Source organism: Rhagoletis zephyria, unplaced genomic scaffold, assembly GCF_001687245.7.
Source record: "Rhagoletis zephyria isolate East Lansing unplaced genomic scaffold, Rhagoletis_zephyria_1.1 Rzeph_scaffold_00223, whole genome shotgun sequence".
Classification (NCBI taxonomy): Eukaryota; Metazoa; Arthropoda; class Insecta; order Diptera; family Tephritidae; genus Rhagoletis; species Rhagoletis zephyria.
The window spans coordinates 12,549-29,318 of record NW_016157307.1 but is presented as its reverse complement, the minus strand read 5'-3'; the positions used below and the strand labels follow the sequence as shown (position 1 = coordinate 29,318).

At 35.0% G+C, this 16,770-nt stretch overlaps 1 protein-coding gene across 1 annotated transcript in view; it reads right to left on the bottom strand.

The window, feature by feature from the left end:
- ko (Stork-head domain-containing protein knockout) overlaps window positions 1-14,114 on the bottom strand; it is a 48,984-nt gene extending 34,870 nt beyond the window's left edge. Inside the window, exon 1 of the mRNA XM_017609396.1 lies at window positions 12,860-14,114. Coding sequence (XP_017464885.1) covers window positions 12,860-12,994 — 135 coding nt within the window. The 5' untranslated portion in view covers window positions 12,995-14,114. The remainder of the gene's footprint in view (window positions 1-12,859) is intronic.
- Between the last annotated feature and the right edge of the window lie 2,656 nt (window positions 14,115-16,770).

Genomic DNA, 16,770 nt, shown 5'->3' with positions numbered 1-16,770 from the left:
GCTTGTTGAGCTGTTGAAACCACCAAATCGATCGCATCCAGTGTTGATCATTGTGTATACCTTTAGAATCAATAGAAGAAGGCGGACCACGTCCACTTTTTCTTTTTGTTTTCAAGCTGAACGGGCCCTACATACATATGCTCAAACAATTTAGTTTGTCCAATGAACTCGAACCATTTTAGCAGTTGTTTTGTAGCATTGCTGCAAATTTCCAGTGGAATATATATTTGTTTAGGTACTAAAATTTAGGTCAACTCGCACACAGCCTTATTTAATAGTGAAGCTAACTAAATCAACAAAACCAAAAATATTCAAATATCAGATTTGCTTTTCGAGGATTTGTTTGTGTGTGCGTGTTAAAAATTCAACAAATTTGTGGTGTTCATATTAGTGAGTGTTTTGCGTAGAATATTTTTCAAAGTCGTCGAAAGGTCATTGTTATCACCCTTTTTTTTGCAACCCAGTAACTTACTCATGTAGGACTTTATAACATACATACTAGTTTGTCATAGAAGAAATATTTGTTACGTTTTTTTAGTATTAAAGCCAAAAACAATTTTTATTTTACGAAGAATTTTCGTAATCGTGAATTTCAGACTCTCACCCAATGTCACTTCGTACTTTGCCAAGATCGCAAATTTTTTTCAATGTTTTTGATTTTGTGCATTACGAGTGTGTCATCACTGCAATTGCTTTTCAAATTCACGCTCTGCTGACCTCACACATGTCATGTAGGCCAATCGGATAATTTTGACATTGCACTTGACACCGGTTCTCACTGAAACATTTATAATTACATTTTTTATATAGTTTTTTTGTTTGTTTTTATTACATTTCTAATGCTAACATTTACAATGCTAAAATTGCCTGATGGTCAATTTTAGCGCGAAGTGCTAATTATTCGTTTTTTATGCATCAGTGCACATAAGGCTATTGTTTCAACACAACAAAATTAAAATTTGGAATTGAATTTCTTCGTGAAACTGCTCAATGAAAAATGTAATCAAATGTTTATGCACCATGTTATTTAACAATAATGAAGGTTTGATTAACACTACGTAGTGGTTCGACGAAAAAAAACTGATACCTACACCGCGCAGTCTAAGATTCGGCCGATCTAGCTGCTTTTAATTCTGCCATTCGAAAACTATAAAAGATACATAGATTAATGGAATTTTGCACATGATACGGCATAAGATAGGCGAAGCATTATACAAACCCATTGGCCTTTTAGGCACACCACTCATATAAATGTAATTTTTTAAATGCAATAGCTGAGATATTTAAATAACTACAATAGCTACAATGCCCAAAACTTATAGTTGAAATCGCCTCATAGCAATGAGCGCCATCACTGTCGAAATTGGAGCGTTTTTCTAGTTTTTTTTGAGACCCTTGAAGAGGCTTTCTAACTTAGCACGTCGGTTAACTTATACTTAAGTTACATAATTACTTACCCAAACATTTCCTGCTTTGGAATAAAACGTGGCTACAATTTTTTATATCTTTGAAAGCCTTTGAAGAACTTTGGAAGCACTTGGAATTGACTCGATATATTCCTGTTTGTGGATAGATATGGAAAATGTGATACATATCGATAATTCAATGAATTTCAAAAACACTAAAATCCGATTACTCAAGAAAACTCGATAGCTCGACTAATTTCCATGAAGCTCGATAACTGAAAAATGTATACATGTACCTCAACATAAATCGAGAAATCGACAAACTTTGGATACTTCTATAAATTTTGATAGCTCAGTTAATTTTGATAGCTCGATATTTTCCGTAAGCTATCGACAAACTTTGATTACTCGTTGCACTCTGCAGTGATACTCGTTGCACTCTGCAGTGATAAACAGTGATAAATCGATAAACCTATATAACCTTGAAATTTTGAAAACTCGATATATTTTGAAAATTCCACAAACTTTGTTTCGTTAACTCCACAAATTTCAGTAAATCAATAAATATCGACAACCGATAAGTTCAGTAAACTTGATGGATTACGATAACTCGATAAATCTCGTTAACTCTATAAATTATGATTATTGAATAAATATCGATAACATAATAAATTGCATTAGCTTGACAAATTTCGATAGTCCCATACAGTTTTATAGCTCGATAACTATCCTTAAATTCTGACAATTAAGTTTCTATGTCTATAAAATACGGCAACTCAATAAACATTGATCAATTTGAAGAATTCGATACGTTGCGATAACTCAATAAACATGGATAACTCGATAAATTTCGTTAACTATAAACTTCGATGATTCGATATACTTCGATAACTTGATAACTTTCGATAACTAAATTCTTCATGATTGAATTTATTTCGATTCCTACCGAAAAATTTCAATAAATTTTCTTACCCTTTCAGTTACAGTAATTCTTATGCATTTCATATTAGTGGTATTCGCGCTTCTGTGTAGTCGCTGTATCCTGCGTAAGTGTAACCGGACGAGCGTGTGGTTGTTGTTGCATGTGTATTTGATGTACCGCTAGCAACTACAAATGACACGCTCATGCAGTTACGATTACACAACATACAACGGATACACATAAGACTGAATTCCCCTATTGTTTTAATTTTCGTCTTTATCTTCAATTTTATTTGCACTTTTTGTCTTAATCATTATCATATATTTCTTCATCATCACATTTATCTTGATTACAAATTTTAAGTACCAATTCGAAGAAAACAAAAATGCGTAAACATCTCAAATTGAACAACAATTATACACAATTTTTCGGCCATAATTTTCAACCAATTTTGAAACCATGAAAAATCTTCTAATCTAAGGAAAAATGCCCTTCCAATGGTAAAATTGGTTTGGTACAATCACCAAAGCGTATTAATATACATCCAGTCACTCACAGAAGTATTCGTAAATTAGTTTTATCACAATGTTCAAAATGTTTTCCATCATAAATATTTTTCGCTAATTTTCGTTTAAAATATAGCTCATTCTTTACCAAAAACCATATAAATCATTCTGCAAACTTTGTACAAAATTCAAAAAAATTTATCAAACTTAAAAAAAATTTCATTAAAATTTCAAACTTTTATTCAGAGTTTTTAGAAAAATTTTCAGTATGCAGTTTTGTAGCCCGTTCAATTTTAGTACAATAAAGTGCAAGTTTCAAGTAGCTAAAAATTACTGCTGAATTTTTAGATTTTTTTTTTGTCGAGGGTGTTGCGCATTTTCTTCCATATAAAAACTGATTTCGGTCATGCCTATGTATATGTAAGGAGGACCTGATACATATAAACTTTTTCGGAAATGGGCGTGGTTTCGCTTACTTATGGTTGAATTAAACGTAACAAAATTCTGTCTGGCTCAAAATTTTGCACGAAGCTTAAGTTCATACTACTTAAAGCTGTCAGAAATGGGCTTAAAATTAAAAAAAAAAATCCAATTTTTATGCGTGGCAAATATCGATAAAAAGTCAAGTTTGGTCAACAAAATTCCTTATACGATCACTATTTTTAGCTCTAATTACAAAAATTAGATATCATTAGAAGGGCTATAAATCAGACTATATATCTTCAAAAAAATGTAAAATCACCTAAATTTGTCTCGGTCTAGATCAAATGGAAATGAATTACTTAAGGAAAATGAAATTCCCAGTTGGCTTGAAAAAAAAAATTCTTCAAAACCAGCACTTTTCAGCAGCTAAAGTCATGTTACTTTGGTACGAATTTTATCGCAAAACCAACGGAAAAAACTATTATTTATCAGACACTCGTTAATTTAGGGAGAAGAGTACCCTTTGAAGTTAATAAACTGCAACGCTCTATTTTATAGACAACTACGTTTTATTTAACTTAAAATCGGTAGCTACATATTAGGCTGGGTCGATTTTGTATGGGGGGAAATAAAAGGCATTTTACCGTATTGTAATAGTAATATTATGATGTCTTAGGTCTAAGCCAATTGTTATTGGCCACGAAAGATTAATTTACAACTTATCTTTAGCCCGCGCAATTGAATCAAAGTGTATGAATTTTCAAAATTAAACTTTGGCTTGTAATATCTATGGAATGCGTTAATTGTTCTAAACAGGACGATATTTCAGATTAAGGGTTATTAAATTTAGTATCTCACGTTCATTTATCATTTTTCAATAAGTTTACAAGTTTTTAAGATATTAAGATAAAACTTACAAAAACTATAATTTCCCTTATGAATTTTCATTACTTCAGCAACCAAGTGAAAAATTCAAAAAAGTGAGACGAAATTTATTTCAAATGTTGTAATGTTTTCGAATGTTTATATTTACATTTGGTCAGTTTTCAAGATCGTGGTGAATGAGGTCAAACATGTATTTTGAAAAATTAGGATCCGTTTGATAAGTTAATAGTACTTTCCACCATATACATAAGTATTTACATACATTAACATAATACAATTAGGGTGAGAAGTTTTAAGTCCATTTATGCAGTCTTGAAAATTTTTCGCGGTTTCTAAATCTGCCGTTATATGAAAGTAGGGGATGTGCAATAAGTTTTTAGATATAAATATATATTTTAGTTAATTCCATTATGTGAAAAAGTGACTGTAGGTAAATGCAATAGTCTTTAACACATCCTGGGGAATCCTTTTGAGGACTCTCCAATTGAACGATATTGCTTTGCATTTAGCTTGAACGAAAAAAGTCACTCCCTGGCACACTTTTCTGTAATCCGGTTCTATCATCTAAAAGTTATTTATGCAATTGAAGAGACTTTTTTTTTATAAAAAAACTGGAGATCCACTTAAGTTTTTCGATATATCTTTGGTAAATGCTACTCGATCGGTGCGTAATAATCACCAAATTGAAGGCGATACTTAATGTTACTAATTTTTGATAATAATTTGATTAAAATCGTTCAGATTATTAACAAATTATTTTAAAATAAAAGAAATTTTGAATAATTTTTTTTGTCATTTTCTTATATTTGCAATTTTTATATTGTATGCCTAAACATAAGTAAACTAATTAGTGTTTCTAGAAGTTGTGCCTATTCAGTGTTCCCATAGTCATTTGCATAAACAAAATTTTTCCACGATGATGGAAAATAATGGCTTTTCTATTAGAGTTACCGAAATTGTCCCTAAATTTGCAAAAGATCGCAAATTATAGCTAATATTAAAAAAAGATTAAAACATTTGGAACCAGCGATCTAAATGCACGCCAGCAATATTAATGCTGTTCTTTACATCTTTTGACTCTAGGCCAGTGCAGTTAGCAAGGGAACAATTCATATATTATTGAAAACAGATAACTTTGAGATTAACGATAAGCTAAAGGGCTGCGAGAAATGAAATTTGACTTTTTATTTTGGGTAAACGAATTCATTATCTAATAATATGCACCAAAACTTTTTGCTGAACCCAGAATTTTTAACAAGAATTGATCTTGTTTGACTAGGGTGCTGTGGGTCACGTGGCGGTCGATGCGCGGGCTCTTACAACTACAATAAAATACTAATATTTTGCAGGCTTGTTGTTGACTTCATGACACAATATATTTTTACTATTACCAAGGGATTTGATAAAAATTAAATTTTCGACCCGCCCTACTACATATGTAGAAATATGCATATTTTCATATGTTGGAAATATACTCACACGACTGTAACAAAGACCGGAAATTGCAGTGCAATAACTTCTCAAAGTCATCAATAACCCGCACGAAAAACTACAAAAAAAATAGTATTTATATTTGTTTGCAACAGAGCAATCAATGCCAGTATGCAAGTGCAAGGCCACACAAAAAGGTTTAGCTGCCTCTTTACTTCGTTATTTATACATACGTACATACATATGTATATTGTGTAGCTTTCAGGGCGGACAGCCATATTTCCGGTTGGCTTGCATTTGAAAACGGATGGCAAAGTGCAGTATGTATATCGAATGCATTTGCCACGATGAAGCGCCAGTGGAGCAACTCGAAATTACCAGACTGTTTTCAAATGCATTCAAAAGCTCCCAACAGTTGCAGCGATATACATACAGTTGCGGTATGTCTAGGTCTTGTGACGCCAAGTCTGGCAAAAATTGGGCGCATAAACCTTTGCTTTTGTCTCTGCGTAGTGGGTGTTGGTATTAGAAATTGTGCTAAAGGTGGTAGTGAATGAAGGCGATGTACAGGTACATACACACACATTTTGTGGCATCAACACTATTTTTTGGCTGATGCAGTGGTTATTTGAATTGTAAAGTTTTTTGACTGCAGTTGATTTATCAGTGAAAAATAAATGCCGGGTGCAATTGTTCGCAAAAGATATGTGTAATTATACACTTTTATAGTCACATTTCACTGAAACTTTTATTTACCAAAGATAGTCTATATTTATCTAAATATGTAAGCTACACAGGATCAATGCCATTCGCAAAACGAATCACTCCAAAATTCTATATTGGGCGTAAGGCATGGCCTATGGTATTGGCAATGCTCGAGGGATGGGGAGGGCAAAATACAAAAATCTGACTAGTGAGGGTAACTCCGGGATACCCGCAAGGAAATATAGAATGAACTGTTCGCTTTCATTCAATTATAACCGTGAAAGATGAGTGAAGGATTGATTTATTTCGAATTATACCCTATGAGATTAGTTGCGACCAATTAATGCGCACTTGCTGCTGACAATCGCCGTCATTTACTGCATTTATTGGACAATTCTGGCTAAGATATACTTTTGTAAGATAAATAAAACGCAGATGGCAAGATAGATCGAAAGACTCTCTTCTATCAAAAAAAAATGACTCTCTTATTCTCTCGGGCTGCGATTTTTGTATTTTTATTTATTTAGTTATTTCATTGTTTTTAGTTTAATTTTTTTTCACTTTGCGGTTTTATTATTTAAAAAAGAAAATTTTTTTCTTTGTCAATTTTTATTGTGGCGTATTCATATTTATTTCAATAGTGTTATTGAGCTTTGACCATGATTTGTTTTTTTCTAATTTCATTTGATTTTTAGAAAATTATTTTACATATTTTTTTCTTTTTTTTTAAATTTAATTGTTTTTCTTTCGTTAATTTAATTTTTTTTCATTTCTAAATTTTATTGTTCTAAAAAGAAAAAAATATATTAATTGTTTTGATTTTATTTTTTGTTTTTTTTTGTTTAATTTTCTTTAAGTTTTCAAGATTTTAAAGGATGGAGATCTTTTCTAATATTTCATTTTCAATAACTATTTTATTTATTTTTTTTTCTAATTTAGTTTATATATTTCATTGCTTTAAGAAGAAAGATTTTATTTTAATTTAATTTAATTTTTAAAAATATTTTTTATTTATTTTTTCTTTATTAATTTTTTCTACATTTAATTTTCTTTCATTTATTACTATTGACTGTTTTAAAAAGAGAAATATATATGTTTTTTGAATTCAATTTAATAATAGAAAATTGCTTGCTTAAAGGCGAATAGTATGACGCTAAGACATCCTCGTTAGCAGATCTTTCAATTAGTCTTTCGGAAGACAGTAAAGAGTTTTAGGGTAGTTTCCGGAATTGACAATTGTCTTACGAGACCGCACTCTTTAGAAATAAGCCGCAAAATTTCTTTCACGACGCATCCAGTTTTTTTTTTACCTGAGCAAATGGAACATACGTAGTTTAATTGATTTTTTTCAAGTTGTTGTTTTGAAAACATTCTTCTCTACAAAAACGACTAATGTTAAAACAATCGTTTTTGAATTACTCGTTCACCCCGACTAAGAAAAATCCTGATTAATTATATAAGTAATTACCCAGTAGAACTTGGGAGCATCGTACGATTGCTCGGTGAGTACTCCCCATTGCTCCCTATGCTTCTGTGTATAAGCATGTAATTTCGTATACTCCCTTTAACATTGTATGTCCTAGGAAGGGGAGTAATCCCATTTACCTCCTAATCGAGCAATCGGGGAGCACACACAGAAATATCATCCCACAAACCTCCTAAAGGAGCAATACGTGAGTACTCCCATAAAAACCTCCACTATACCTCCCAAAAAGACAACAAGGGAGTGCACATAGAAAACATCCCATATACCTCCCGAACGAGCAATAAGAGAGTGCTCCCATTAGAGGCATCCCGAAAGCCTTTTCTACGAGTAATAAAAGAGCTTTTCATTGCCTATTTACGCAATCTATTTATTTAATTTTTTAAACACATGTTTGTATAGAATATTAAAAGATCTTAACTGATACCTATAAGTACGAGATCAGACAAAACATAAATAATACTTATTACTTGTACATTATTGATTAATTTTGGAGTTGCTGTTGCGAACAAATGCATTAAAAGTAAAACAGAATAATAATAAAACGGTAAGATAACTACATGATGTCCTGGGTTTCAGGGATGCTTGGGTATTCAGGAGTTCACGCAAGTAGGGAGTGTATGAAACTTTCTTGTTTTAATGTGTAGGTGACTTTGCCCATCCGATATCTTTGTCACCCAGTAAAAGATCTGGACCGGCTTGATATGAACGTTAAAACCACGGAGTCATGCGTAAGTGCTGACACTCCTAATAATTTGCCAAATCTGAAAAGTATTTAGCGGTATCTAATACAATATTTATTAAAATTAAACAAAAGTTGAAATACATACCGACGCACCTTCATTTAAATGTGTCCTATCGACATTAAATTATTGCATCCTCCTTATATTGTTTCTATATGAAATATTTTCTGTAGTTTTCCTTATGATAATTTTTCCAATAACACAAAAATTCTTTTGAACGAGGTGCCTATAGCTCCCCCATAAATCAAAAGGAATACTCCTGGATTGCTCTCTTAGGAGACATCGCTTTTTGCTCGTAAGCGAGTAATAACGGAGTACAAAACCGACAAATCTCAGTTATAGCTCCAAAATCATTCCTCAGCGAGTATTCTTTTATTGCCCACTTGGGAGATCTCCTGTTTGGCTCCTAAACGAGTAATAAAGGAGTACAAAGTCGACAAAAATCGTTTATTGCTCCAAAATCATGCCTCTGGGAGTATTCGTTTGTTGCTCGCTTAGGAGATCTCCTATTTGACTCCTAAGCGAGTTATAAAGGAGGTCAAAACCGACAAATCTCTCTTATTGCTCCGAAATCAGGCCAAAGGGAGTACTCTTTTATTCCTCACATTGGGAGATCTCCCTTTAAGTTCTAGTGGGTATTCCATTTGCTCGAATAACGAATAAAGCTATAGTCGTAGTGGTGTTTCACACATACACAAAATTTCAAACGTTAGTAATACTTGCTAAGAAGAGGGCTTGATCGCCGATGTTGTTACATATTTAGTGGTTTTCCGCCATATTTTAGAATTGTATCCACAAAAATTAACTGCTAGTCTAAACAAACTTAGTCGGATTAAAAACTTTTATCAATATAATGTTGAGACTTCTCACAATGGCTCTGATTAATGAAAGTTTGCATATCTCCCAACCATAGTAGTATATTTTCAATTCAAAGCGAATCTCTTTTATGCAAAAACTTGCATTTGCAAATTTAGTGCATTAAGTCATCAACTACAAGCTCGAAATATTTAAGGACCTTACACACTGGTAACCATCTTACGAGGTAATTCATCAGCTTTCAGTACCAAAATTGTTATCATACCCAATATCTTGTATTAGTAAAGTACAAAATGAACACCTTCGATGACGCTTCACGTTGAAATTTGCAAATAACCGTGCCGCCGTAGCTATTTCCGAGAGCCTCACTTGGTAAAGTGGTTAAAAATTATGTCCTATATCAAATTTACATCCTAAATTCCTACTTCAATAAGGCGGAAACGCCATCGTTAAAGAAATGGAGATTAGACAGAGAAGTGGTAAGGACCGGCGGAAGAAGTGTAAGTTGCTGGTAAGGCATTATTACATACTCCTATTTCCTACGAGGTTACCATTTCCTAACTAACACGATGTCAATACACGTAAAGGGGATCTGATACAGAAATTAAAGAATTAAATACGACATTTAAGTAACGGCTGAAGTGACTACAAAAAACAAAGGCAACAAGCCTGAAAAGTATTGGTAAATTTCCCAAAAGTTTATTTTGGCGGTTCGATTCAGCGGTTCGAACTGTTTTTGCACTTTTGGATCGGTTCGTCAAAGCGGTTTTTTTGGTCTTTGAAGCGGGGTTTCGGTTCGGTTCAACGGTTCGAAAAATAAAAGAAATTACGCGCAAGTTTAAGTGTCAAGTGTCAAGTGCAACAACGCGAAAGGTTACGGGTCAAGTGTCTGTCAAATGAGATGGGTTGCCTTTACATTTGATATTGTCACATGGTAAACAAACATGGTGGGTATTACCATGTTTACCAAAAAGAAAAAAAGTTGATACATTTATCTATTGATAATTGGTTGAAACGAACCTTTCAATCTTTATAGAAAGTGGTTCGGTTTTCGGTTCGGATCAAAAACATTTGTGGAAAATTTCGGTGCGGTTAATGGTTCAGTTAATTAATAGAAAAGAGCGGTTTTCCGGTTCAAAACCGGTTCACGTTCTCGAATATACACTGTTTGCTGGAAGAACGCCATCATTAAAAAAAAAGAAATTTGATTCAGTATGCAGAGATCATTTCTATGTTTTTTGATGTTTTGTAAAAAACCCTAACATTGTTTTACATTTTGGCTCATAACTACGGTGACCATATAATAATAATAACAGTAATAGATTGGCGCTTACACATATGCTAGTTTTTGGCCGAGCTTCTCCTCCGATTTGTGGCGTGCGTCTAGATGTTGTCACACAAAGCAGAGGGACCTACAGTTTTACGCCGACTCCGAGCGGCAATTGTATTTTTATGAGATGCTGTTTTTCATGGCAGAAATACACTCGCAGGTTTGCCATTGCCTGCCGAGGGACGACCGCTGTTAAGAAAGAACCTTTTTTCTATATTTTTTACGATGTTGCTTTGACCGGGGTTCAAACCCAGGCGTTGCGGAGGGGAAGCGCGCACTGCTTACCACTTCACCACAGCGGCCGACCATATATTTCAAGTAAAAATACGTAAAGTAAAGACAAAAGAGATTGAAAAAGAACTGCCATTTGAATAAAGTACGCATGGTAAATTACGTACTCATAACAGTGGAAGTTTGAAGCTCTTGCAGAAAAAGATCGCGATGTACGACTATTTTTGAAATTATAATTGGCCATATAGACGGCAGCTTTGGACTCCACATAGCGAATACGCATCAGGTTTTTGAGAGTTTACTTATGCGAAAATCTTGGAAAGTCTAAGTACAGTTTGTAGCTAGAGCAGTTTTTAATAGAACGAAATGTTGTAAAAACAAGTGCGAAGAAGAAGTGGTGGGGTCTTCTGTCAAGAGCTTTCCATCAGCACTAAGTTCAGCTTCCCGGACTTCTGCAGTGTATTCCAGACGAAAGTGGCTGCTAGTTATCAAGGAATCGGGGGATTCACTGCTCCGGAGTCCTATGACAGTCAGGGAGGTGAGCCATGCGGCTATCAGGGCCTTGACTACGTTGCAGGTGCACTCTAACTTGGTTAAGGAATGTGTGCTCTCTCCCTTTCTCTCTCTCGGTCGCATCGTAATAGTTATGTATTAGGTTTATTTGGGTTCCGGGTCACAGCCACATTGCGGGGAACTATGTAGCTGACGAATTGGTCGGGAAAGGAACTCGTGAAACGTTACCGCCGGATAAAGAGCGGCAGGGGGTTCCATTGAATACTTTTGGTACACTCTTGGATAGATGGGCCTCATGCCAGCTCAGCGATCGCAAAGGCTCTTCTGACTAAGGGTGGACTGGGGCGATCGAAGGCACTCGTCACACTCACAACGTCACAGCTCTTGCTTTTGGTGGGAATTTAAACGGTTCACTAACCAATCGGTATTCATGCAGTAAGGCTGAGCATATTATCGGACCCCAAATGTCGCAGTTGCCTGCAAGATGACGAGGTGGAATCACCTCAACACTACCTTCTTAGGTGACCAGCGTGAAGTACTTTGGCACTCACATCCTTAATAGCCCCGAGGAGCTCTGGGGCATTCAGATTAGCCGAATTCGTAATTACATAATCGACTCCAAATTATCTTAGTGAGCCCCGGTTACGCGGTGCTGCCACCTAACATAACCGAACTGTGAAGGAATTAGTCTACGCCTAATTACTAGTTTTTTAAATTTTAAATTAATTAATTGGATTTAATTCCATACAAATCACATTCTTATGCATGTGTTAAAATTCACGGAAAGGTAATTTTTGATTTAAGTTATTCACAAACTTTGGTATCCTTTGAGTTTTTGGAGGAGTTTTGGTTAACGATAAAGAATTTGATATCAAATTTTATATCATTAGAGCGGATCGACAGTTATATTACTCTCTGAGTCACACCTGGATTTTTGGTAAACTTTTTATTTTTTCGCTGAGATAAAATAGCCGCAAATTCGCTACGAAAAGCTAAAACACTAACGTAGTGATATCACGCCTGTACGAGTATTACTGTACTCTTAATTAAACGCGTTGATTTTATCTTTAAGCAATTATTCAAATTGCTGTGTTCACACTCTATTGCAATTTTATTAACTTCAATTTGAAATACCCGAAATCAACTCAATACAAGTGGGCAAGCGTCAAAAGGGCCAAGGCCGCGTGCACCACTATCTCTCACGTGTGACATAAATCGAAAGCCAGTTCGCGACTGGACTTCCACGCAACGACTGCGTTTTATCACAATTAAATCGTAAAAAGAAAGAAAGTTAAATAAAGTGTTTGTATGTACAGATGTGTACATACATCCTTAGCTATACACATACCTACATATTTAGGTAAGTAAATATAACTCAAGTCGCTAAAACGTGTTTAATGGCACTTTTAAGTACCGACGCAAGTATGTATGTATGTGTTCATGAATTAGCTAAATAGCAACTCACCTGAAAAATCATATAACCCGAATCGTACATCCAAAAGTCCTCCGGCGTATGGCCAGGCTTACTCAGTTGTATGGCCAGACAACGTTGTAATATCAGACGGCAACGTTGCGGTCCGCCAGGCGATTTCGTACCCATTGTGTTGGTGTTGCTGGTGCTGTTGTTGTTGTTGACGATAAAAATATTTTCGTTTGGAATTGACGCACTATGTACTAAGAATACACTTGGAGATTTCGACACTTTTGCGAGTGGTATTTCACTTTCTTTTGATTGAAAAGATTTTGGTTTTGATTTTGATTTTGATTTCGTTTCGAAGCACTTGGGGAACACTATTTTGAGTTGAGCTCGTGTATTTGTTACTCGTAATATTGCCAAAGCTTCAGTTATGCTTTTTGTTATGCTTGTTGCTTATGTAATGCAGCTCGCATTAAAAATTTTCGCAAAATCTGAAACAAAAGAAAAAAAAAAACACTTTGCGCTACACAAACAAATCCATTGGCGCACATTTCCGTTGTTACAAAATGCTCTTTTCAGTGCACCACCAACTTCGTTAGTATATTGTAGCAATTTTTCACGCCGCCACACTAACAACAATGACACTGACAACCAGCATACATAATTCGGTAGCTCCTTCGTATTGGATTTATTAGCTTTTCACATTTTTCACTTTTCTTAACGCATGCGCGGCATACTTTAAGACATTTTCGCTTCTTTGATAAGCAAAAACAAAAAACGTGCGTACATAAATATTGCTTGCCCCCAACATACGAAACGAAACACCGCAACACCGGACAACGCGCGTCGGTAGATAAATTCGTACTAGCGCCACCGGAGCGCCAATCCCGTTGACAAAGTCGGCTGAAAAAATTTTGCCACTGCTTCGTCGACTCCACTGATGGGGCAGCAACTGACGAAAGGTATGAAGTCGCAATGTGCCAAAAGTCGAAAATCAACAACCGAAAACAACACCAACAATTCCGTCAAGTTGCTGTGGTACTTGTGGTCTCAGCTCACCAACGTAGACGACGACGACGACGACGACAACAACAAAATTGGTAAGCTGCTTCAACAATGATGACGACGTCGTTGGAGCAGACGACGTTTGCCGATCGGTGTGCAATCGTGCTGCGAGTGTTTTTGTGTGGTCGCACTGTGGATGCTATCCATGAGGTGGTGGCGGCGATGGTGGATGGAGGTGGTGGAGCAGATGATCGCCACTGTCTGCCAGGTTGCTGCTTTGTTCGGGCACTCGGTTATTTGATCTGGAACGAGAGACAACAAGAGCGATTGAGAGCATGTAAGAGATTGGAGAGTGTGTGTCTGAAAAATTTTTTATTCCATTGCAAAAGTTAACAATTATATACGCGTGTGTTTCTTCGCAATCTTATGAATTGTGGAGAGTGAAACTGAGCTGCTGAACAGCAAAGAGCACAATAAATATCTCCATATAAATGTATCTGCACTTAAGAACCTTTTGCTGACACTATCGTCTATGGAGTCGCTCGCCGCTGCAAAAATCAGTTCGATGTGTCGCAATGACTGCTTTTCTCACACATAATAAAATTAGAGTTTCATTTGGTTGAAGCTAAAGCAACACTTGTACTTGTACACTCGTGCTTTGTTTCGTCTTCGCATTCCGCTGTGAATTCGAATTGTGTAAAAAGTGGCAGATCGAGTTCACACACTGAATGCGCGGTGAGCGACGAGACAACTCGAAGCTCACCTTTAAAAAAATTGCAAAATTGGTAGTTTTTCCTTCCTCCTGCTGTTTGATTTAATCTCGCATGTATGTACCTGCTTGTATAGCTTTTGTTGGACTTCTTCGTGGATTGGAATGTAACTTTTGGCTGTCGTGTTTTTTTTTGCGCCAAACTTAAGAACTGGCAAAATTGTGGAGAGAAGTTGACAACAAAAATAAAATATACAAAAATAAAAATCAGATATTAAGCTTAAATATACACCGGCGGTTTTTGATTGTTAAGTCAGTCTTAATTATTATTGTGGCATTATATATGTACATACATACATACTTCGAAAATAAGTTGCATACAGGGTATTTCGAAATATTTAAAGTTTAAAATTTGGTAAATCATTTAACTGCCATAACTCAGTGTTTTTCTAGAACATTTTATGTAGTTGCACTGCGAAAAGAGTCAGACGTCAACTAAATATGTTTTCTGCAAGCAATCTGCGTGGATTGGTTTGGTAGAATTCGATAAAGCGGTTTCCTTGATACGCTTACTCGCCTGTAAACATAAGTGGGCGGTGGTATGCCCATTTTACACAAATTTTTGCACCCATGAAAAATCATGCATTTTTGGAAAGTAGAGAAAAAAATTACCCGTATTTTACCATTTTTCTAGATCAAGTCATATACGATTTCCATGGAGGAAAACAACCCTCTGCTTGTAAATTTTCAAACTTTATTAAACGACATAGCCAAAGGTTTTTGGCGTTGCTGATTAAAAATCTTAAGTCAGTTTTTAAAAATTCAAAATGGCAGGATCCAATAAGGCGGAAAGGTTCTTAAAATATTGCCAGACCTTTATCAAATTTGATATCCTAAAGTTCTAGAAGGCACTGATAACAAAACTAAAATCAGTTTTCAAAATTACATATGGGCGCATTCTATACGGCGATAGATTTAAAAAAAAAACGTTGAGATTTTCATAAAATTTGATATTCAAAGGTTCTTTTAGTGGCTGAGTAAAAAACTGAAGTCAGTATTCAAAAATTCAAAAAGGCAATTTTTCAAAAATCCATCCGCCGTATTTGTTCAGCGATTTCGAATTTTTTAAAACTGACTTCATACCTTGTTTACATGAGGCGATTTTACAGACAACTTTTTGTTGAAAGCAAAAATTGTCTGGTGTATACGGCCATTCATCTAATCTCCTCATGCAAGCGCTTTATCAGATTCATAATCAGTAACCCCAAAAACGCTTGTATGCGAAGTTTAATAAAGTTTAAAAATCAGAAGGCAATTTTCTTATGACCGGCTCAGCTTAGGGGTTGGTTGTTAAGTGTTGTTTTTCCCCATGAAATCCGCAAAAGACTTAGCCTGGAAAAACAATAATCTAGAGTACTTTTTTGTCTCTATTTTCCGAAAATTATTGATTTTTTATGGTACAAAAAAGTTTAATTTTGTCGGACGCTGTAATAATGTTTATTACTTTCTAGAGGATTATTGTAAACATAAATTTTAAGTGATTTGGCTTTAGTAGTTGATAAATCGGTATGTATCGCTGGTTTCGTATCTTTGCAAATTACTGTTATGTGAGTGTAGACGTGGTTATTGATTTCAAATATTTTGAAGTGAGTTTCGCTTTTCAGTTTTGGTTCTAATGGCAAAAACTAATTTTCACAGGCGAGGGAGATTGTGCTGATTTAGGTGGAATTGGTGAGGCCAAATGAGTGACGTAAATAGTCCACGATCAGCGTCGCCGTTAAGTCTCTACATCTTGCGTAACGGTGGGCATTGAATAAAGGTCTTTGAATTCCGAATTCACAGTCATAGGCTGAATTTCTTTATTCATTCTGAACGTTTGGAATAAACTTTTTTGTTTACTTATTCTTTAGAACGTTCCTGATGATATGTTAACGTATATTTCAAACGTATTCTGTTTATTCCGGCTGTGAAATGGGATTATCCGGAATGTATAAAGAAACGCAGCCATAATGAACCTCTGCTCGCATTTGTCTCAAGACATTTGATGTATGAATAGCAGAGTGGTTTTTATTCAGCGAAATATTACTAGCGCCAAGCTAGAATTTTGATTTTTATTGCATACATACATACATACATACATATGTACGTACGTAGATACATATTTATAATAGAAAGAACACTAAGGTCAAAGATCTTTTAAATCTTCTTGAATAGAGCAGCTTAAATATGCCAACTTTATGATCGT